This window comes from Dryobates pubescens, chromosome 36, assembly GCF_014839835.1.
Source record: "Dryobates pubescens isolate bDryPub1 chromosome 36, bDryPub1.pri, whole genome shotgun sequence".
NCBI lineage: Eukaryota > Metazoa > Chordata > Aves > Piciformes > Picidae > Dryobates > Dryobates pubescens.
This window is the reverse complement of record NC_071647.1, coordinates 3,479,173-3,500,404: the sequence shown is the minus strand read 5'-3', so window position 1 is coordinate 3,500,404 and position 21,232 is coordinate 3,479,173. Positions and strand designations below refer to the sequence as shown.

The following is a 21,232-nucleotide window of genomic DNA, read 5'->3' as shown; positions in this document are numbered from 1 at the left end:
AAACTTTCTGAAGTCTCTGTTTTTCCAGGCTGGTTTTGTTGAGAGAGTCTCTAAGTGGGTAGATGAAAACAGGAGAAAGGAACTCTGCCATGCTACAGGATGATGTCAGAATTGAACCACTTGAAAAGCCCTGTGCACAGTGTGCTTCAAAGTTCTAGAGGAGCACTGCCAGCACCTTGCACAATACCTTGAGGAGGGAGAGATGCTGCACTGGTGCAGTGTGAGCAGAAAGCAGCAACTCATGGCGACAGCTGAGGCACTGCAGGCTATAACAGAGCCCTTTATGTGCCTGCAGCCTTGGAACTGCAGAGCCTTCATGGTTTGCATTTTTAGAAGCAAAGCTCTTGCAAAATAGACATGGAAAGGTTCCTCAGATGAGGAGCTGCACTGGTGGTTGGTAGGTGGCACCATGTATTGGTGCTGTGGTGTAGAGCAGGGTTGCTGTGTGTGAAACAGAAGGGTTTATGTTAGCACTGCACCTTTCTGGTGTCACTGCTGAGAGCTGGTAGAGGCAAAGTTCTCAAACCTTAATGAGAATCAAGTTTACATTGAGGTTAAATATCTTTTTCCCCCCCCAATAGAATAGAATAGACCAGACCAGGTTGGAAACATAATCTTGTGCTCTCTGCCATTTAAACTCAGGAGTTGTCTTAAGATGCCCTGAACTGTAATCCTGGGGGGAAGCTGAGCCCCAGCATTAAAGGTCTTCAGGGCCAGAGTGGCTTTTGGTCTTGCTCTGTGTCCAGTTTTACATGCTAGCTTTTTTGTTGAGAGTTTCCAGAGGTATTTTATCACAGGTTCAGTGGTGGGAGAATGTTGACAATGACCAAAGGGAAAGCAAAAATTAGAGCAGGCTTAACAAAAGCTGCTGCCTCCTGCAGCTGCAGAGCTTTAGCTCGGCTGCTAAGGCCCGAGTCGTGAACCTGGCTGGGCAGCGTGGGATGGCCCAAGTGAGTAACAGTGTCTTTGTTTTCTCTTGTCCTGCAGTCTTCAGCCTGGCCTGGCAGAACATGCTCAGGGAGATGGCCAGGAAGCTGAGGAGCTCCTGCATAAAAAGCAGCGCCTGAACATGGTTCCTTCACCCTCGGACGGGTCCTGCGTGGCCGCTCGCACTCGCCCGGTGCTGAGCTGTAAGAAGCGAAGGCTCGTCCGGCCCAGCAGCATCATGCCCCTCTCCAAAAAGGTCAGTGCCCTCTGGGGGGGGTTGGTGCAGTGCCTAGCTAAAGCTCCACACCAAAAAGCCTGCTGAGGTACTGCTGCATAGATCCACTCTGCTTTTGCTCTTTGCATGAGGTGGTCTCCCCATCTGGGGAATGAGGCTGAGGGAGCTGGGGTTGCTTAGCCTGGAGAAGAGGAGGCTCCGAGGAGACCTTCTTGCTCTTTACAACTCCCTGAAGGGAGGTTGTAGCCAGGAAGGGGTTGGTCTCTTCTCCCAGGCAAGCAGCACCAGAACAAGAGGACACAGTCTCAAGCTGTGCCAAGGAGAAGTGTTTGCTTTAGACTTTAATGAGCTGTCACTGGGGAGGAGAGATGCTGAGCTCTCATGTGGATTGTTCTTCCTGAAACCAACCAGCCTGAGGTGATAGAAAAGAGGAAATGGCCTGAAATTGTGCCAGGGTGGTTAGGAAAAATTCCATTGCTGCAAGAGTGGTCAGGGATTGGCACAGCCTGCCCAGGGAGGTGGTGGAGTCCCCATCCCTGGAGGTGTTCAAGAAACCTGTGGCCAGGGCACTGGGGACACAGTTTAGTGGCCGTGGTGGTGGTGGGCTGGTGGTTGGGCTCGGTGATCTTCTCCAACCAAAACAATTCTATGATTCTGTGAGCAGAACTTACAACCCCAGAGTTCTGTGGTTCAGTGGTGATCATCCATGACTGTTCTTGCTGCTCTACAAACTGCATACAGCATCGCTTGGGACTTGTAAGTTAAGAGAAGTCTTGGAGGAAAGAAGAGTGGTTTAAAGGTTGAGTGGCTCTGTAGGCTTGGAAACATGCCTGGGCTTGTGAAACAGGATGGGAAGGGATCTCCTGCAGTCACCCACAGCACCCCCATGCCCCAGAGCAGACTGCTGTATCCTCACACTGTGCCAGACAGTTTGTCCAAGCCTCTCTAGGCAGGCAGTTTGAGTGCTCAGCTAGTCTTGGCTTCCAGACAGCAAAACCAAACAAACCAAACTCTCCAATAGAAGCTGCCTTGGCTGCTGTTTAAAGTCATGACCAGTAGTCCATGTCCTGGTTTAAACTGGTCAGCTTCTCTCACTGCTTCAGAAGCTCTCTGTGAAAAGTGACAGTTCATGGAACGAATTGGGTTGGAAAGGACCTCTAAGGTCATCTAGTTCAAACCCCCTGCCATGGGCAGGGACACTTTCCACTAGCCCAGCTTGCTCAAGGCCTCATCCAGCCTGGCCTTGAACATCTCCAGGAAGCAGGGGGCGTTCATAACCTCCCTGAGCAATCTGTTCCACTGCCATCCCACCCTCACTGTAAAGAACTGATTCCTCATCTCCAGTCTAAATCTCCCCTCTTCCAGCTCAAAGCCATTGCCCCTCATCCTGTCACTACAAGCCCTTGTCAAAAGTCCTTTCCTGGCTTTCTTGTAGCCCCCTTCAGGTACAGGAAGGCAGCTCTAAGGTCTCCCTGGAGTCTTCTCTTCTCCAGGCTGAACAACCCCAACTCACTCAGCCTGTCCCCACAGGGGAGGGTCTCCAGCCCTCTGATCATCTTTGAGACCTCCTCTGGACCTTCTTCAACAGTTCCATGTCCTTCTTAGGCTGGAGGCCCCAGAACTGGACACAGTGCTGGAGGTGGGCTCTCAGCAGAGCAGAGGATGTTGATGTGGTCATCCTTAATGTGTTCACCTCTGCACTGAGCACACCACAGCTCTGCCTGGCTTTGCACATAGGATGTTTGGGTTTCTTCTGGGGGTCTGCTTTTTGTTGTTGTTGTTTTCCACTCGTGTTTGCTGCACACATTTCTTGAACCCTGTGCCCAGGCCTGGGTGCAGCCCTGCAGCTCACCCATCAGCAGTGCTGAGCACTGGCAGCATTACCTCATGCCTCTTGCAGAGCCATCCTGTTTGTGAAGCCCTGTGGGGTGTTAATTCTCAGCAGCGCTACAGCACTGCTGATTCACGCTCGCCTTCTGATCCATAACAACCACCAGATCCTCTGGGCAGAGCTGCTGCTCACTTACCTCTTCCTCCTCTGCACTGGTCACTGAACCATCTGCTTGTTGCATTTGCCCTCAGTGAATTAAGTATTACTTATTTTAGATCATTTCCAGCTCTCTCCCCTTCAAGGAACTTGCAGCCCTTCCCAGTTCCAGTGTTAATTGCTGAGACTTAAGGGTATTCTCACTTCCATCTTTCCAGGCACTAATGGCAATTGTTTGAATACTTAGATTCCAGCTTGATCCTTCCCTTTTTTGATGGGGAATCATTGGTGACTTTCTCTGTATGGGATTTACATCCAGGTCTGCATCTGCCTACAGTGGTTTTAAATGAAGTCTCTAAGTGTATGCATTGAAAGTCTGTCCTGGTCTAGGAAACAAGGCTGAAACTCCCTCCCTTGTTCAGTCTGTGAAGATGGCTCTGGAAGTGTCAGCTTTTGGCCTGTAGTGATGGCTCTCTGACCTGTCTGATCTCCAAAATGCCTTTTATGTTTGACTCTCTGACAACTAAATTGTGCTGCCTCATGGTTTTTATAAAGGCTATTTCAACCTAGATAAAAGGAAATGCTTTTAGGGAAACAGAGGAGATGATAAACTGTCTGTGCTGCTGAGCAGGAGCTCTCTGTTGTGTTTCTGCAAAGCCAGAGGCTTGGGTTGGAAGGGACCTTAAAGCTCAGCTAGTTCCAACCCCACTGCTGTGGGCAGGGACACCTCCCACTGGACCAGGTCGTTCCAAGCCTCATCCAGCCTGGTCTTCCAGGGATGAGGCATCCACAACTTGTCTGGGCAACCCATTCCAGTGTCTCACCACTCTTATGGTCAAGACCTTCTTGCTAATCATAGAATGGTCTGGGCCAGAAGGGACCTCCAAAGGTCATCCAGTCTGACCTCCCCACAGGCAGCTGGGACATCCCCAACTAGTCCAGGCTGACCAGGGCCTTCTCGAGCCTCAGCTTGAATATCTGCAGGGAAGGGGCCTCAACCACCTCCCTGGGCAACCTGTTCCAGTGTTTTACCACTCTCATAGTGTAGCACTTCTTCCTGATATCCAGTCTAAACCTGCCCTTCTCTAGTTTGAAGCCATTGCCCCTTGTCCTGTCACTGCAGGCCCTTGTAAACAGTCTCGCCCCATTCCTTCTTGTAGGCCCCCTCAAGGTATTGGAAGGCAGCTCTGAGGTCTCCCTGGAGCCTCCTCTTCTCCAGGCTGATCATCCCCAGCTCCCTCAGCCTGTCCTCATAGCAAAGGTGCTCCAACCTAAATCTCCCCTGCTGTAGTCTCAAGCCATTGGCCCTTGTCCTATCACCACAGGCCCTCACAAGTATCCTCACAAGAGCAGAACATCCTTCCATGACTAAAGGAACAGGATTTATATAAGGTGCTGCAAACCCCCACCCCACAAACAGCTTTTAGGCTGTTGTTCCACAAGTGTGAGGAGAGCCCTGAGGCAGGTTGACCTCTGAGACATTTACACAGAATCAAGCAGGCTGGAAAAGACCTCAGGGATCCTCCAGTCCAACCTATCACCTAATACCCAACCCCTCCTGCCAACCAAACCATGGCTCCAAGTGCCACATCCAAGCCTTTTTTGAACGCCTCCAGTGACAGTGACTCTGCCACCTCCCTGGGCAGCACGTTCCAGTGGCCAATTGCTCTTTCTGGGAAGAACTCTCTCCTGACAGCGTTCTCTGTGCCCCCCTGCAGGTCCATCGCAACAGCCTGGCGCGGTGCAGCTGTGACGTGAACCCTTCCTGCGCCCTGTGCGGCACGCGCGGCTCCCCGGCGCTGGACGTCCAGTACGATGCCCCTCTGCTGGAGCGCCTCTCCCAGCTGGACTCCTGTGTCCATCCTGTCCTCTCATTCCCAGATGGTAAGAGCAGCACCCACGCAGCTGCTGGGGGCCTGAGGTGGGCTGCAAGGGGTGGGTGGAGCCGCTCCAGAGCTGGGTTCTACACACTGGCCACAACAACCCTATGCAGTGTGCTGCAGGCTGGGGACAGAGTGGCTGAGAGCAGCCAGGCAGAGAGGGACCTGGGGGTACTGGTTGATAGTAGGCTGAACATGAGCCAGCAGTGTGCCAATGGCATCATGTATCAGGAAGAGTGTGGCCAGCAGGAGCAGGGAAGTCATTGTGCCCTGTGCTCAGAACTGGTTAGCCCACACCTTGAGTCCTGTGTCCAGTTCTGGGCTCCTCAGCTTAGGAAAGATGTTGAGATGCTGGAAGGTGTCCAGAGAAGGGCAAGAAAGCTGGGGAGGGGTCTGGAGCACAGACCTGTGTAGGGGAGGCTGGGGGAGCTGGGGGTGTTTAGCCCGGAGAAGAGGAGGCTCAGAGGAGACCTTCTTGCTCTCTACAACTAGCTGAAGGGAGCTTGTAGCCAGGAGGGAGGTTTTGGCCTCATCTCCCAGGTGAGCAGCACCAGAACAAGAGGACACAGTCTCAAGCTGTGCCAGGGGAGGTTTAGGCTGGATGTTAGGAAGAAATTCTTCCCAGCAAGAGAGATTGGCCACTGGAATGTGCTGCCAAGGGAGGTGACGGGGTCACCATCCCTGGAGGTGTTTAGGAAGAGACTGAATGAGGCACTTGGTGCCATGGTTTAGTTGATCAGATGGTGTTGGGTGATAGGTTGAACTTGATGATCTGTGAGGTCTTTTCCAACCTGGTCTGGTCTAGTCTACTGCTCCATCCTGGGCATTTGGAGGATGTGCAGGTCTGCTTGGGTACAAGCAAGGAATGGTTTGGGCTGGAAGGGATCTTAAAGATCATCCAGTTCCAACCCCCTGCCTATGGGACACGTCCTATAGACCAGGTTGCTCAAGTCCCTATCCAGCCTGGCTTTGAACACTTGCAGGGTGAAAGTATTTTTAGGAGCAGAGCATTTTCTGGAGCTGGAAGGGTCTGGCAAAGTGTTACAGCTGAAGCCTGCTGTGCTGTCAGTGTGGCTGTGGGAACCTGACCAGGAGCCTCACCTAGGGTGGAGAGACCAAGCAGTGCCTGGGAGTCTGTGCTGGGACCTGCTCTGAGGCTGATGTCTCTGTTTGTTTCTTTAAACCACTTGTGGAACATTTGCTTCTGCAGAGTTTATTCATCTGGGGAAAAATTAATTTGTGGATTGCTTTAAGTCACAAGAAATTATGGGGGTTTTGTGACCTTGTAAGGACTTGTTAATGATCTTCCATGGTTCAGAGGGTGCAGTGGGAAGGGATGTTCCCATTAAGACACTTGTAACAGTATCAGGTTTAACCATCATTAAGAGGAATAACTAAACCAACCCTGACAGGGGTTGCTCACAGATTTCATGTGCAGGGACTTTTCCCAAGGGAAAAGAAATCGTTTCCAGACTCTTTTGCTTCATAAGCTGCCAAATTCAACACAGGCCTGCTCTCTGACCAAAAACTGCTGGCATGCATGAAATGGGTGTCCATCTGTCATCTCCTTCCTCTGATCAAAAAATACAGGAGCACAGCTGATAGGAGCTGGTTCTCTTATCAGGAGATTCAGCTCATAGAATCACAGTCAGGGTTGGAAGGGACCTCAGAGATCAGCCAGTTCCAACCTCCCTGCCGTGGCCTCACACTACACCTCACACTACATCAGGTTGCTCAGGGCCACATCCAGCCTGGCCTTAATAACCTCCAGGGATGAGGCTTCCACCACCACCCTGGGCAACCTGTGCCAGTCTCTCACCACCCTCATGGGGAAGAATTTCTTCCTAACATCCAATCTGAATCTACCCACTTCTAGTTTTGCTCCTAACCCCCTAGTCCTATCACCATCTGACACCCTAAAAGGTACCTCACCAGCTTTCTTGTAGACCCCCTTAAGATACTGGAAGGCCAAAATAAGGTCTCCTTAGAGTCTTCTCTTCAGACTGAGCAGCCCCAACTCTCTCAAGTCTGTCTCCATAGCAGAGGTGCATCAGCCCTCTGCTCATCCTCGTGGCCCTCGTGGTGGTTCTTTTGCTTGACAGGAGTGTGTGGCTGCTGGAGATGTGAATCACCAGTGGGAATGCTGGGAGAAGGGGGGGGTCTGTGTGTCCCTGTTTCTCCTGAGGATGTGTCCTGGTGGGTGCAGGTGAAGACACTGAGCTCACATCTGTGTTTGGGTTCAGGCCCCAGCTTGGCACAAGCTTCATGTGCCAGTGGGAGAGGCACGGGGTGTCTGGGAGCAATTAATCTGGCATCTTGCACTAGCACTCGATTTAAACCAGCCTAAAAATAGCACCAAGTTACTATTTTCAACACTAAATCCCCACACACCCCTCCAAAGACACAGCTCTGCTGAGGAATGCTGAAGGAGCTGAACACACTGAGCTGCTGGAGCAGAAATTTCCTGATTTCACAGCTCTTGTAATCATGTCTGCAGTGGTAAATTTAATATCCTCAGAAGCCTGTTGTGGGCTCTTGCAGCACGGCCACCAGGCAAATGATCTCATCCCATATTCACTTCCCATTTTCCTAGGGTCAGCTGCAGCCAGCTCACATGGTAAGAGATCTGTCCTGGCTGCAGGAGATCAAAAACACTCTGGGTTTAAAAACTGTACAGTGAAAAGCTTAAAACACCTGCACAGAAATAGCCATTTCCCCTTCTCCCTCCCTCTCTCCCTCCCTCCCTCTCTCCCTCCCTCCCTCTTTCTCTCCCTCTCTCCCTCCCTCCCTCTTTCTCTCCCTCTCTCCCTCCCTCCCTCTTTCTCTCCCTCTTTCTCTCCCTCTTTCTCTCCCTCTTTCTCTCCCTCTTTCTCTCCCTCTTTCTCTCCCTCTTTCTCTCCCTCTTTCTCTCCCTCTTTCTCTCCCTCTTTCTCTCCCTCTTTCTCTCCCTCTTTCTCTCCCTCTTTCTCTCCCTCTTTCTCTCCCTCTTTCTCTCCCTCTTTCTCTCCCTCTTTCTCTCCCTCTCTCCCTCCCTCCCTCCCAATAACTTTGATTATTCAATAATGCCAGGGCTGCTTTTTGGGGATGGGGAGCATAGAACCCTAGAATTATTTGGGTTGGAAAATCCCTCTTAAGATCAAGCCCAACCTTCAGCCCAGCACCACCGTGGCTGTTAACCCAGCTCCCCGGGTGCCATGGCCCCACGTTCCTTGAACCCCTCCAGGGATGGTGGTGCCTCCACCACCTCCCTGGGCAGCCTGTTCCAACGCCTGACCACTCTTGCAGCAAAGAAACTATTCCTCATGTCCAACCCAGACCTCCCCTGGTGCAATTTGAGGCCAAGTGGTTTTCTAGCCAAACGTGAAGCCAGGCAGTGTGTTCAGCAAGGGAAATTGCTCACCCTGATGCTGCTAGTCTGCATCAAGGTGTCTTCAAATTGCTCTTGGTGCTCCTCCTGATTATTTGGGGTGGGGGGTGTCACCTTAAGACCAGCTGGCTGGCAAGATGGGCAGAGGCTGAGATGAGACCTTCTGGAGGAGGCTGTTAGATGGAGCTCTGAGCATGTGCTGACTTTCACTTTGAGCCTGCCTCTGCTGCCAGCAGCCGCTCTCCGGTGCTGTTTGCCAAGGGCAAAACTGCCAGGCACCACAGGAAGAAGAGGATCATTGGATCATTTCTCCTTCTTCTGGCAAGCAGGACACAGGATCCATGGCATTTAACCCCTTGCACTTTGTCCCTTTCCTTTAGGGTCGAGGAGTGGTTTGTTGCTGCTGGGTTTTTTTTCCTGGCTCATCTAATTTCTCGTCGGGAATTTTCAGATGATGTAATAACCTTTGTGGGGAGGCTGTGAGCCGGGGCTCTGGTTGCCATCTGCTGGTCCCTGGGAGGCCTGCACTGCTCCGCTGAGAAGAAGGAGGAGGAGGGACTGTGTCACTTGCTGCACAGACTGGTGCAGGCCGTGCTGTGACAGCAGGACGGTGACAAGCCGGCAAGGACTGATTTTTCTGCTGACAAAGTTTTGTCGTGTGTTTTTCCCCTCCCCCTGACCTGTTTCCTCCTTCCACAGATGTGTGGGCTGCTGGGATGGGAGGGATTTTCAGGAGAAAGCAGAAAATGAAGAGAGAAGAAGCTGTTTTCCCAAAGTCAGAGCACTTCACCACAGTCGTGTTGCAGCCTCACTGGCAACTCGATCCCAGTGTGGTAGGGTTGGGAGGGCTCTCTGGGATCATCCAGTCCAACCCCCCTGCTAAAACAGGGCACCCACAGCAGCTTGCCCAGGATCACAATGTCCTGGTGGGTTTGGAAGCTCTCCAGGGGAGACTCCACAACCTGTCTGGGCAGCCTGCTCCAGGGCTCAGCACCCTCACACCAAAGTAGTTTCTCCTCCTGCTCAGATGGAACCTCTCAGGTTCTAGTTTGTCCCCATTGCCCCATGTCCAGCCACTGGGCACTGAGAAGATTCTGACCCCATCCTCTTGCCCCCCAACCCTTTAGCTGTTGATCAGCACCAGTGAGATCAAGCTGGTTTGAAAGGAGTCTAATAGTAAACTGAAAAAAACTCTGATAAGAGACAAAGCATGCAGTGGTGCTCTCACACTGTGAATGCCCTTCCTTAGCACATGGAGAAGGCTAAACCAGAACTGTAACCATCGAGGTAGCAGAACTGGAGCTGTCCTGGCTTTTTCCTGAGCTTCACATCCCCCCCATGCCCCTATTATTCACAGCCAGCTCCAGCCCATGCTCTGCCAGCTCTCTCCATCCTGTCTGCCTGCCTGGGGCTGCTGGGGCTTTCCAGTTCCTGGAACTGGTGTGGAAATATTGAGGAGAGATTCAGATACCAGCCACTGAGACTCCCAACAGGGCTTGAATCTCTGCCACATGCCCTCTGAGATGATCTCAATGCAGTTCTTAATCCCACGGCAGCTCCTAATTGCCTCCACATCCCCTCTTCAGGCACAGAGCGAGGAGCTTTGTTCCTTCAGCAGGGCCTGGGAAGGTTCAGCTCTGCTCAGGGCTGCTTCAAAGTCCCTGTGAAAATGTCATGTGAGCTTGAGAGATGTGGGGGAGGGATGTTTTACTCTACTGATGCTCATCTTGGTGCTTTTAACTCCTAGTTGCGGCAGCAGGAGTTTGTGTTGGGCTGTGTCCCCCACTGGCAACAGCCTGCTGCTCTGTACTGGGGGAGGAGAGCAGATGGGTGGCCTGTGAGAGCAAAGACCCTGCTGTGTGCTTGGAGAAGATAAATCCATGTCTCAGTGGTTCTCCTGTTAACCCCAAAGCTTTTAATGCTTCTCCAAACCTAGGGTGTTGGCCCTTAGGGATGTAGGAGAGGGATGGGTCTTGGAAAAGACTGAGGCAGCAGGATTTGGTGATCGTATGTGAAGTTTGAAGCCTGTGTTTGTGCAGGAAGGCTTATTGGTGGGACTCCTGAGGATGGAGTCATTTGCTACTCCAGTTAGTAGTTTTTAGTCCACTGTAGCCTATCTGCAAGAGAAATGCATACAATAATCTCCTTACAGTTCTGTCTTCTGGATGAGGTTGGGAGTGTGGACCTGGATGGGGACTGAGGAAAAACCAAGCTTGAGGAATGTGAGGAGTGTCTGCTGAACTTCACAGCAGGGAGCGAGCTGTGAGGTGGCAGGGGCAGGGGCAGGTTACTCTGCACTGCCATCAGCTGTGGTATGCCCAGGGCCCTCAGCCTCACAGTGCCCCTGGGTTTGCAGCTCACAGGTAGCTGTGTGGCCTGGACCTGCCTGGGAGCTCACTCACACAACTTTCCTTAGGGGATTGATGTCTCACATCAGCAGATTAACATCATGCACGACTTGGTTGGCCTGAAACTGAGGATTTCAGCTGAATTCCTCTCTTTCAGCCCCACACTTGTGTAGATTTGATGTGCTGAGGTATTTCTGATTCTGGGCAGTCAGATCTGAGATAGCAGCATGAAGCACGGCCGTGCAGGAGATAACTGCAGCGGTAAAGATGCGTGGTTTGGTGACAGAGGCTTCATTCTCCTGCTGGGATACACCTGGGGCTGTGGATCCTGTAGCAATGGGCTTCTCCCAGAGAGTTTCAGATTAGAAGTGTTGGATCCTGTCACTGCAGGTCCTCCTAGAGCATGAGGGAGCTGTAGGCAAGCCTGGGTTTTACAGTTAACACCTCTGTGTTTGCTGAGGGATCTTCTTAGTGGGGGACTGGGAGAGGGGCAGGGATTGGAACCTAGATGATCTTGCAGGTCCCTTCTGAGCCAAACCATTCCATAACTGCATGAATGAACTGTGGTTCCAGAGCTTTCTGGGGCAGGCTGGAGCTGACTGGCATGCCTGTTGTGTGTCCCTCTGCAGATGTGCCGACGAGCCTGCACTTCCAGAGCATGCTGAAATCCCAGTGGCAGAACAAACCCTACGAGAAAATCAAAGCTCCCAAGAAGCTCTCGCTGAAGCACAGAGCCCCCATGCCTGCCAGCAGCCTGCCTGACCCTGCTCGCAAGGACCGCCACAAGCTGGTGAACTCCTTCTTCACTGCAGCCAGTAAGTGTCCTCCTGCACCCACCACCTGCAGCAGCACAACAGCCCTGCGGTCTGGGAGGAGAGAGGAGGAGGAGGAGGATACCCTCCGGATTCAGCTCTCAGGGATGAGGCTGAAGGTGAAATGTGTGCAGGTTGTGAAGTTCAGGTTGGTCTCAGTTTGTAGGGACCTCTTCTTGAGCAGTGTGAGGCTGTGCTCATGCTGGGCATTAGGACAGCCCTGAGCACATCCCTCCAGCACCCTGATGGTGCTGAGCTTGACCTGTCTGGTTTGTAGGGACCTCTTCTTGAGCAGTGTGAGGCTGTGCTCATGCTGGGCTGAGCATTAGGACAGCTCTGAGCACATCCCTCCAGCACCCCAATGGTGCTGAACTTGACCTGTCTGGTTTGTAGGGACCTCTTCTTGAGCAGTGTGAGGCTGTGCTCATGCTGGGCATTACGACAGCCCTGAGCACATCCCTCCAGCACCCTGATGGTGCTGAGCTTGACCTGTCTGGTTTGTAGGGACCTCTTCTTGAGCAGTGTGAGGCTGTGCTCATGCTGGGCTGAGCATTAGGACAGCTCTGAGCACATCCCTCCAGCACCCCAATGGTGCTGAACTTGACCTGTCTGGTTTGTAGGGACCTCTTCTTGAGCAGTGTGAGGCTGTGCTCATGCTGGGCATTAGGACAGCTCTGAGCACATCCCTCCAGCACCCCGATGGTGCTGAGCTTGACCAGTCTGGATTTACGGAGCCGGTCGGCTCTGCCCAAGGCTGCTGTGGCACCAGACAGAGAGGTGAAAACTGGCCTTTCATAGCTCTTTCTCTGTTCCCCTCCTCAGAGCGCTCCCATCCAAAAGCCCCAGCAGACAAGGCACACAGGCCACCCTTAGACGATTTTTCGGCCGTGGCCAAGGCCGAGAGAGCTGCAGAGCGCTCGCTCGTGCCGCCTGCTGCCCCTGACAGAAGGCGATTGCGAGACTGCTCGGCTGAGAGGAGCGAAGGTAGGCGCCCAGGGCCAGCTCTCTCGGGGGGAGCTTGGGCTTTGCTGCACATCCAGCCTCTCTCCCCACCTTCAGCCTCGGAGATGGGGGGCGCTGCACTGCTTCTGGGCGTCTGCTCTAACTGCTTCTTCCCCCAGGGCCTCTCAGAGAGGCTGCTGGCCGCCGGCAGGAGATGCTTCTCTCGCGCAAAGCGCTCTGCAGCACAGGCCGTTTCTGGTGCACATGGTCCTGTTCTGTCCAACACCACCTCTCTTCAGTTTGCCTTTTTTTGGTCCTTGCTAATGTCATCTTCCATTTTCTCCCACCCTCCCTTGTGCAGTGTTGAAGCATCACACGGATGTCGGTGGCCCAAGCTACTTGTCAGCAGCTGCGACCCCCGCACCTCACAGCCCCATAGCGCGGCAGCTGTCCACCTCCTCAGAAGGCTCTGCTCCTGCCAGCACGAGTTCACAGGGCACCTCCAACACAGCTGTAAGTATCCAGTGCATTTCTGGAGAGCCTTCTGAGCTCTGTTCCATCACGGAGACCAGCTCTGAGCTTCCTAGTTCAAGTGACAGGGAACCTACTGGAGAGAGTCCAGTGGGGGCTTCAAGAGTGCTGAGGGGCCTGGAGCATCTCTGTGAGGAGGAAAGGCTGAGAGCCCTGGGGGCTGCTGAGCCTGGAGAAGAGCAGCCCCAGAAGGGGTTCTGATCAATGCTCAGCAAGAGCTAAAGGGCAGGGGGCAAGAGGGTGGGGTCAGATTCTTCTCAGTGGTGTCCAGGGACAGGACAAGGGGTAACAGGCAAAACTGGAACCCAGGAAGTTCTGTATAAACAGGAGGAGAAACTTCTTTCTGGAGCCCTAGAGCAGGCTGCCCAGAGAAGTTGTGAAGTCTCCTCTGGGGAGATTCCAAACCCATCCCACCTGGCCATTGTAATGCTGGGTGTACCCCTGCTTTAGCAGAGGGGAGGAGTTGGGCTTGATTATCTCCAGAGGTCCCTTCCAGCCCCACCATTCTGTGACTCCCTGTTGCCTTGGCAATAGTTGCCCACCCATTCTGTCTTCATACAGCTTCACCAGGAGTCTCAGGCCCCTGGCTGTGTCAGGTCCCTAACAGTTGGGTTGCCACCTGGTTTTACACTGAAAGCTGTAGGGTCCAAAGGAGAGGGCAGACATGGGAAATGGTAGGTGAACCTGGCAGGAAAAAGGTTGTGTATGAAGCTGATCTTTGAGGACTTGTGTCACTGTACCATGAGTGCTGCAGTCACAGGTTTAGGGGAGGTTTTTGAGTAGACAGGTGGTAGGAGAGCACCCAGAGTTCAGCCAGGTTTGGATAGCTGGGTGTGGAGCTTAGTTCTGACTTGGGAGATCTATTCCAGTCGAGAGTGCAGTGCAGGTGGAAGCTGTTAGGCTCCTGGTGAACTCCTGTGTGACTGCTTCACATTCCTCCTGTCACCTGTGGCAGGGACATGGGCAGGGAGGCTCTTTACAAACAGGATGGTTCTTCACTCTTCCTGGTGGTCTCCTTATCTCCCTCACATTGGTAGTGGATTGTGGGAGAGTTTTCTTCTTGCTGGGTCAGTTTTTCAGTCTCCATATCCACCTGACTGTGGTGACAGACGGTGGCTGGAGCTCAGCAGCCCTTGTTCACCTCGTTTCAGTGCCTGCAGGGCCACCACAGCCCTTACCCTTGTTTGCACCTTCCAAGCTAAGGAGCTCTGGTTGGGAAGCAAGCAGCAGGTGAAGTCCATTGTGGTGCAAACTGCTGTTGGCTCTGGAGTCTCCATAGATCATAAATAGGTCATATGGCTCCAAGGCTGTTTGTGTGAGGCCATCAACAGCCTAAGATGACAAAGCCTACAACCCTTTCTCACGTGGTTCTTGCCTTCATGTTCCAGCAGCCAAGGAGGAGGAGAGGAGAAAGCTCATTTGACATTAACAACATTGTCATCCCCATGTCCGTCGCTGCAACGACTCGTGTGGAGAAGCTGCAGTACAAAGAGATCCTCACCCCCAGGTACCTGCCTGATCCCTGGCTCCCATGGGATTCTCACATCCCAGACTTTGCTGTGCAACTGCCCTGTGTCAGAAGTTCAGCCCTAGCTTTGTTCCTGTGGGTGCTAACCTGGTGAGGAAAAGGGCTTCTGTTTTCCTGGGATGTAGCTTTGGACAGCTCAGTGATCCTTTCATTGATGGGGACTGAGGAGCTGGGGAATGTGTTGCCTGAGCGTCCTTCATGTGTAGCAGCCAGCTGCCATGCTCTGGGCTCTCTGCAGTCTAGAGGCATCCTGGTTGTCCTCTGTCCTGCTGCAGAGCTGCTGAGTGTGTGGAGCCAAAGGTCCTGGTGGTTTTTCAGCTCTGCTCATGCCTCGGCTGGGTTAATGTGACACTGCCTTGGGTCCCAGCAGCCAGGAGGAGCCCTCCTGTGCCAGGGCAGTGGTAGGCATCAGGAGTTGCCTCTGCCCAGTTGAATGCAAGGAGGTGACCTACCAGTCCTGCTTTGGATGGTCTTGGATTAACACCATGGATGAGATCAGCTCCTGGATTTCTCACCCAAGTGCTTGCTGGGAGTGTGCCAACTTGCTGCAGCACTGGTGCAGCCTCTTCATCTGGACTGCCCAGTTCCTAGTCCTTCTTCTCCCTCCCAGTTCTCCAGGTCTCTTTCCCACCTTGGCTTTCTTCCTTCTGGTCCTACATGCTCTTCTCAGGCTCTGTTTGAAATGGGGCAGGGAGGGAACCTGTTGTTGAGCCAGAGGAAGAGGAGGAAATGCTGCAGCATCTGCTCTGCTTCCTCTGCCCTTGACAGGCAGGAGCTGGGCAGGGAGACGGAAGGGCCACAGTGGGAGGACACTTAAACCTCCATTCCTGACCCTCTCAATGTGGAAAGGACATCTCCTGCCAGTCCCCCAGTGCTGCACTCTGGCTGTGAGCCCACCACAGAAAGGTCTGCTCAAAATGGAGCAGGCTTATGGTGGGAGGGGAGAAACCTTCCTCTAATACCACAGGAGGGCTTTTGGGTAGACAAAAGTGGCCACTTGGCTTAAAACTGAGCCCAGGTCCATTGCTCTTGGTGGCAGAGTTGGCTTTTTCATTGCCCCAAAGGCAGTGGCAGTGTGAGGCAGGGCCTGTGCTGCTGTTGCTGACTGATGTTGTGTGTTGCAGCTGGCGGGAAGTGGACATCAGCGCTCTGAAAGCCAGCCCTGATGAAGACAACGAGGAGGTAAGGTGGTGTTTATTTCCCACTTAACATGGGGTGGGGTTGATAGTGTCCATGGAGGACACCAGAAGGAGCTGGGCACAAGGACCTCAGCAGAGAGGTGTGGAGCCTCTTCCTTTTGTGCAAGAGAAGGACATGCTTGGGCTTGCAGACACCAGCCTGGGGCTGGTTCCTTCTCAGGAGAGGTGTGGTAGGGCAGAAGTTAACTGGCTGGGTACAGCTGAGTCTGAGGCCTGGCTGCTGTCAGGAGATCTCTGGGCAGCACTCTTGTTATGGAATGGTCTGATCAAGGAGTGAGGAGCACTCCCACCACACAGTTACCATTTGAGCTATACTGATAGCGATGGCATTTCCCTGAGTCCCTGTGTGGGGTGAGGGACAGCCCTTGGCTTGGGTTCTCAGGCTCTGCCCCAGCAAGGCAGACTGGCTCTGACATGGTGCTCATTGGCAGCGTCTGCCTCCCTCCAGGTACAGACACTGAGGGAGCTGGGCTTGTTCAGAGTGGACAGGAGAAGACTCTGGGCAGGCCTGAGAGCTGCCTTCTGATACCTGAAGGAAACCTACAGGAGGCTGCAGAGGGACTTTTTATGAGGGTGTCTAGAGACAGGACAAGGGAGAATGGTTTGAAGCTGAGGGAGAGCAGGGTTAGACTGGAGCTCAGGAAGAAGTTCCTCAGTATGAAGGTGGCGAGACTGCAATAGGCTGCCCAGGGAGACTGTGGATGCCTCCTCCCTGGGGGTGTTCCAGGCCAGGCTGGGTGAGGCTTTGAGCCCCTGAGTCTGGTTGAGAGGTGTCCCTGCTCACGGTGGGGAGGTTGGAGCAGATGATCTCAGAGGTCCTTCCCACCTGAGCTATTCTCTGGTTCCCTCTGGCAGCTCTGCACCTTGGTGTTTACTGTGAGGCAGCTCTGACCAAGCCTTGTCCCCTCCCTTTCAGATCGAGGACTTGTCTGATTCTGCCTTCGCCGCCCGGCACGGCAAGTGTGAGGAGATGGAGCGGGCACGGTGGCTGTGGAGCACCAGCGTGCCCCCGCAGCGGCGGGGCAGCAGGTACGGCACTGCCACCAGCACAGCTCCCCAGCAGGGCACAGAGGATGCAGAGGGTTTCCCTTGGCCAACGTGACGCTCCCTGCTCTTGGGAGCAGGTCGTGGAGGAGTTGCTGGGTTGGCTGATCCATGGAAGTGGTTAAAGCTTGTACAGGAAAGGTCTGGGTTACCACCAGAGCAGCTTGAGGAACCCTTCTCGGGCAGGAGGTGGTCTGCTGAGGTGAGGCTGAAGTTATACACCAGTTGCACACAAGATAAGTGCCAGGCAGCCAAGTCTTGCACTGTCTGTTGGGATTCTGTGCTCTCAAACACTTTGGCCACTCTAGAAGAGTGGAGGCTGATGGACCAGTCCAGACTGGAAGAGAAGAGCCAAGGTGGGCACCTTTCTGCGGGAGCAAGCACCAGAGGACTTCCTCAACATCACATCTTGGTCTCTCTTGGCTGTCTCTGCTTAGTTGCTTCAGCAGTGTCATTTCTCTGCTCTGTTTCCACACAAGTCCTGATGTTCCTCTGATCACTTGGCACTTGATGCCCTTTCTGCAGTGAGTGTTGAGCCATCACATGCCCAGGTGGCCAAGAAGGCAAACAGCCTCCTGGCTTGGATGAGCAGTGGTGTGGCCAGCAGGACTAGAGAGGTCCTGTCCTCAGCACTGGAGAGGCTGCACCTCAAATCCTGAGTTCAGTTTGGGAGCATTGAGGGGAGGCTGGAGCAGGTCCAAGGAAGGGCAGCAAAGGTGGTGAAGGCTCTGGAGAACAGGACTGGCAAAGAGCAGTTGGGGGACCTGGGGTTGTCTAGCGTGGAGGAGGCTGAGGTAACTTCTTGTTTGTGTGATTCCACCAGGACCTTGTTCCCTCTCTGGGGAGTACCTGGGCCAGGTAGCAGCAGTAAACATTGAGGTGAACTCATGTAGAGCTCTTTGTGACCTGCTCCAGCAGATCTGCTGAGCATCTTGTAGTCTTCCTGCCTAGAGGATGTGACAGCTTGGTTTGGCTTTTGCCTGTGGCAGCGTTCAAATTGCTTCTTGACCCAGCACGTGGACTCCATCGAGCTCACTGCAGTGTTGCTGTTGCATCAGTCTGGTTGGGGCTGGTCTTGTCTCAGTGCTGATGAACATTTTGGCCAAGGTAGATTCCTGGAATCTGATCATTTACCAGGCCTTGGTTGGGGCTTGCTGTTGCAATTCATCTTGAAGAGCTGCACCCATAAGTGGAGGACTCAGGTTGGGTTTCTCTCCTTGTAGCCTGTGGGTCTCTTACCTGGCATGTTCTGGAGGTGCTCAAACTTCCTTAATTCTGAAGCTGAAGGGGTTTGCAGTGCTGCTCCTACACTCAGCTGCTGAACTTGCTGCATTTTCAGCATCTGTGATTCACTACAGTTGGCTCCTGGAGTGCCTGGTGTCACATGGTGTGTGGATGCTGGAAACACTGGGAGAGTGATTCTGGAGTGTCTGAGCTCATAGGGCGGCTTCTCAGCGTGGTGTTCCTCCAGCACTCACAGCACAGGAGATGTGTGAGACATGGAGAGCCTTAGGAGAGCAGCATCAGTGATGCAAAGCTGCAGCAGGACAGAGCTGGGCCTGGATGAGTTTAACCTCTGGCCTGAAATTGTTCTAGGGGAGGTTTAGGTTGGACAGGGGTCAAGAGTGGTCAGGGATTGGAACTGGCTGCTCAGGATGGTGGTGAGGTCACCATCCCTGGAGGTGTGTGGCTATGGCACTTGGGGACATGGTTTGGTGTCCATGGTAGTGTTGGGTTGAAGGCTGGACTGGATGATCCAAGCAGTCTGCGTGCCCCGATCCCCAGGGCGTTCCCCGTCGCGTGGCTGCTGCCGAGGAGGGGCAGCGGAAGGGGGTGGCAGGGTGGCACTGGGTGGCAGCGGGCAGCCTGGGCCCCTGTCTGGGTGGGACTGAAGGCAGGCTCTCGGCTGTGTTCCTATCTCAGGTCTTACAGATCGACAGACGGACGGACGACCCCCCAGCTGGGGAACCCCTCGACCCCCCAGCCGGCATCCCCTGACGTGGGCAGCTGCCACTCCCACCCGGAGCTGTCCCACACCCACTCCCCGCGCAGCCCCATCAGCCCCGAACTGCTCTCTGCCCCCCTCACCCCCCTCTCCCGGGACTCCCTGCGGCTCCTGTCCGGCGAGGACACCACTCGCTGCTCCACGCCCGAGGCCGGCTTCGATGAGCAGGTGAGTGCTGCCTGCTGCCTCCCCTCCTGCCCCTTGCCCCCACCTTTGCTCTTGGAGGTGGGAGGGAAGGTCCAGGTGCTTCCTGTCCCTGCAGCGAGTGCTGCTGATGAGGGTGAAGGTGACTGTGGTGCTCAAACAGAACTGGTTTGACCCCCTCGCTGCTGGGAGACAGCTTGGAAGCCTGTCTGTGGGGGATGCCACGGTGGGAGATGCCATCCAAATGGTCATCTGGGCAGGATGCAGAGCCTGGGGCCATTGGGCATTGGGTGATTCTCCAGCAGATGGTTCAGTTTGGAGGCTGCTGCCTCCTCCCCACACATGCCAGAGCTTCCCTGTGCTGCTAACGATTCCATGCCCAGCACAGCACTGTGGAGCTGCCAGCTCTGAGCACAGCTGTGAGCAGCTGAGTTGGCATGTGGAGGTGGAGGGGAGCCCAAGAGCTGCTCCAAGGGTGGCAGGGCAGTCAAAGAGCTGCTCCAGGGGGGGCAGAAGAGCTGCTCCAAGGGTGGCAGGAGGGGCAGAAAAGCTGCTCCAAGGGTGGCAGGGGGGGCAGAATTGCTGCTCCAAGGGTGGCAGAATTGCTGCTCCAAGGATGGCAGGGTGGCAGAATTGCTGCTCCAAGGGTGGCAGGGGGGCAGAATTGCTGCTCCAAGGGTGGCAGAATTGCTGCTCCAAGGGTGGCAGAATTGCTGCTCCAAGGGTGGCAGAATTGCTGCTCCAAGGGGGGCAGAATTGCTGCTCCAAGGGTGGCAGAATTGCTGCTCCAAGGGTGGCAGGGTGGCAGAATTGCTGCTCCAAGGGTGGCAGGGGGGTCAGAAGAGCCGCTCTGAGCACACCCTGTCTCTCCCTCAGGCCGTGCAGCCCTGGGAGCGCCGCACCTTTCCGCTCTCCTACGATCCCAGGACAGAGTGCGAGGACCAATCCGACGCCCAGGAGCGGTTGTCGCGCTGCACCCGGCGCACGTCGGGCAGCAAATCCTCCCGGGAGCCCGATGGCACTTCTGCTTTGCCCAACCTGGCCAGCCTCAAGAGCCGAACCCCTCTGGTGACATCCCCTTCCTCCTCCTCCTCCCCTTCCTCCTCTTCCTCTTCCTCTTCCTCCTCCTCCTCCTCCTCCTCCTCCTCTTCCTCCGCAGCAGTTCAGCGGCCAGCGCACAGATAGAGACATGCGGGAAGACATAAAAACCAACACACAGAACTAACTCTTGGCATTAAAGCTTCCAAAATCTGCGTTTGATATTCAAACATCCTGCCGGGAATTTTCACAGTTTTTAGTGAATTTAAGGAGTTTAGAAACTGGTTTTGGTTTTTTTTTTTTTCAGTTTGGTTTTGGTTTTGTTTTTGGTTTTTTTTCCTCTGTTTATTTTGGGTTTTTTGTTTTTTTATTATTTCTTCTTCTTTTGGTTTTTTTTTTCTCTTTTTCTTTTTGTTTTCTTTCTTTCTTTCTTTCATTTTTTTTTTTTTCCTCTTCCTTCCTCTCATTTTTTTTTTTCTCTCTTCTCCATGTTTCCTTGTCATGTGACTGAGAGCCCCCCCCCCAGATTTCCTCCCAGCGGAGCAAAGCCTTGGGAGGGGAGCAAGCCCACCAGACACCCCCTCCCCTCCCACCCTCCACCCCCTCTTTTCCTCCCCTCTCCTCTTAGGTGTATAAAACTAGAGCACAGGATTTAGCTGACTAGCAGACGTCAGGGATAGTTTCTCTCGAGCAGAAGGGTCTCTTCTTCTCTTAACCCACCTCCCACCCCCTCCCTGAAAGGTTTTAGTGGAGTGAAATTAGTGGTGACAAGTGATGTCTCGGGACTGCAGCCTTCACGAGCTGTCTGTCTGTCCCCACTGTGCAGTGTCCACCCTGCACCTTCACCCTCTGGCTTTTCCCTCCCCTAAGTTTAGTTCCAGGTGTCTCAAGGGTTGGCTCTGCGATGCTCTCTCCCACCACCTTCCCGGCTCCTGGGGGCTGCCACCACCTCCTGCTTCTTTGTCCCTTGTCTGGGAGCAGCCCTTTGCCATGCCCGAGTTGGGCTGCCCTGGTATGGGGAGGGGGGATGAGGGAGGGACCCTTGCAGCTGCCTGGTGCACAGCTCAGCACAGGAGGAGCAGGAGCTGCCTCCTCTGCACCTCCCCCATCTGTCCTGGGTCAAAGGCAAGGAGGGGGCAGTGCCCAGCTCGGTGCTGTGGATGCTCTGAGCAGGAGCAGAAGTCACCACGCACCTCAGGGATGCCCTTTGGGGACAGGGCTGTTGGCCAAGGCCAGCAGCAGCTT

At 54.0% G+C, this 21,232-nt stretch overlaps 1 protein-coding gene across 1 annotated transcript in view; it reads left to right on the top strand.

Moving 5' to 3' along the window:
- KANSL1 (KAT8 regulatory NSL complex subunit 1) overlaps nucleotides 1–20,274 on the top strand; it is a 117,211-nt gene extending 96,937 nt beyond the window's left edge. Inside the window, exons 6-15 of the mRNA XM_054176614.1 lie at nucleotides 988–1,183; nucleotides 4,868–5,033; nucleotides 11,374–11,559; nucleotides 12,379–12,540; nucleotides 12,860–13,011; nucleotides 14,418–14,536; nucleotides 15,682–15,739; nucleotides 16,673–16,785; nucleotides 18,724–18,973; nucleotides 19,826–20,274. Of these exons, the coding sequence (XP_054032589.1) occupies nucleotides 988–1,183; nucleotides 4,868–5,033; nucleotides 11,374–11,559; nucleotides 12,379–12,540; nucleotides 12,860–13,011; nucleotides 14,418–14,536; nucleotides 15,682–15,739; nucleotides 16,673–16,785; nucleotides 18,724–18,973; nucleotides 19,826–20,134 (1,711 nt within the window). The 3' untranslated portion in view covers nucleotides 20,135–20,274. The remainder of the gene's footprint in view (nucleotides 1–987; nucleotides 1,184–4,867; nucleotides 5,034–11,373; nucleotides 11,560–12,378; nucleotides 12,541–12,859; nucleotides 13,012–14,417; nucleotides 14,537–15,681; nucleotides 15,740–16,672; nucleotides 16,786–18,723; nucleotides 18,974–19,825) is intronic.
- The last annotated feature ends 958 nt before the right edge of the window (nucleotides 20,275–21,232 follow it).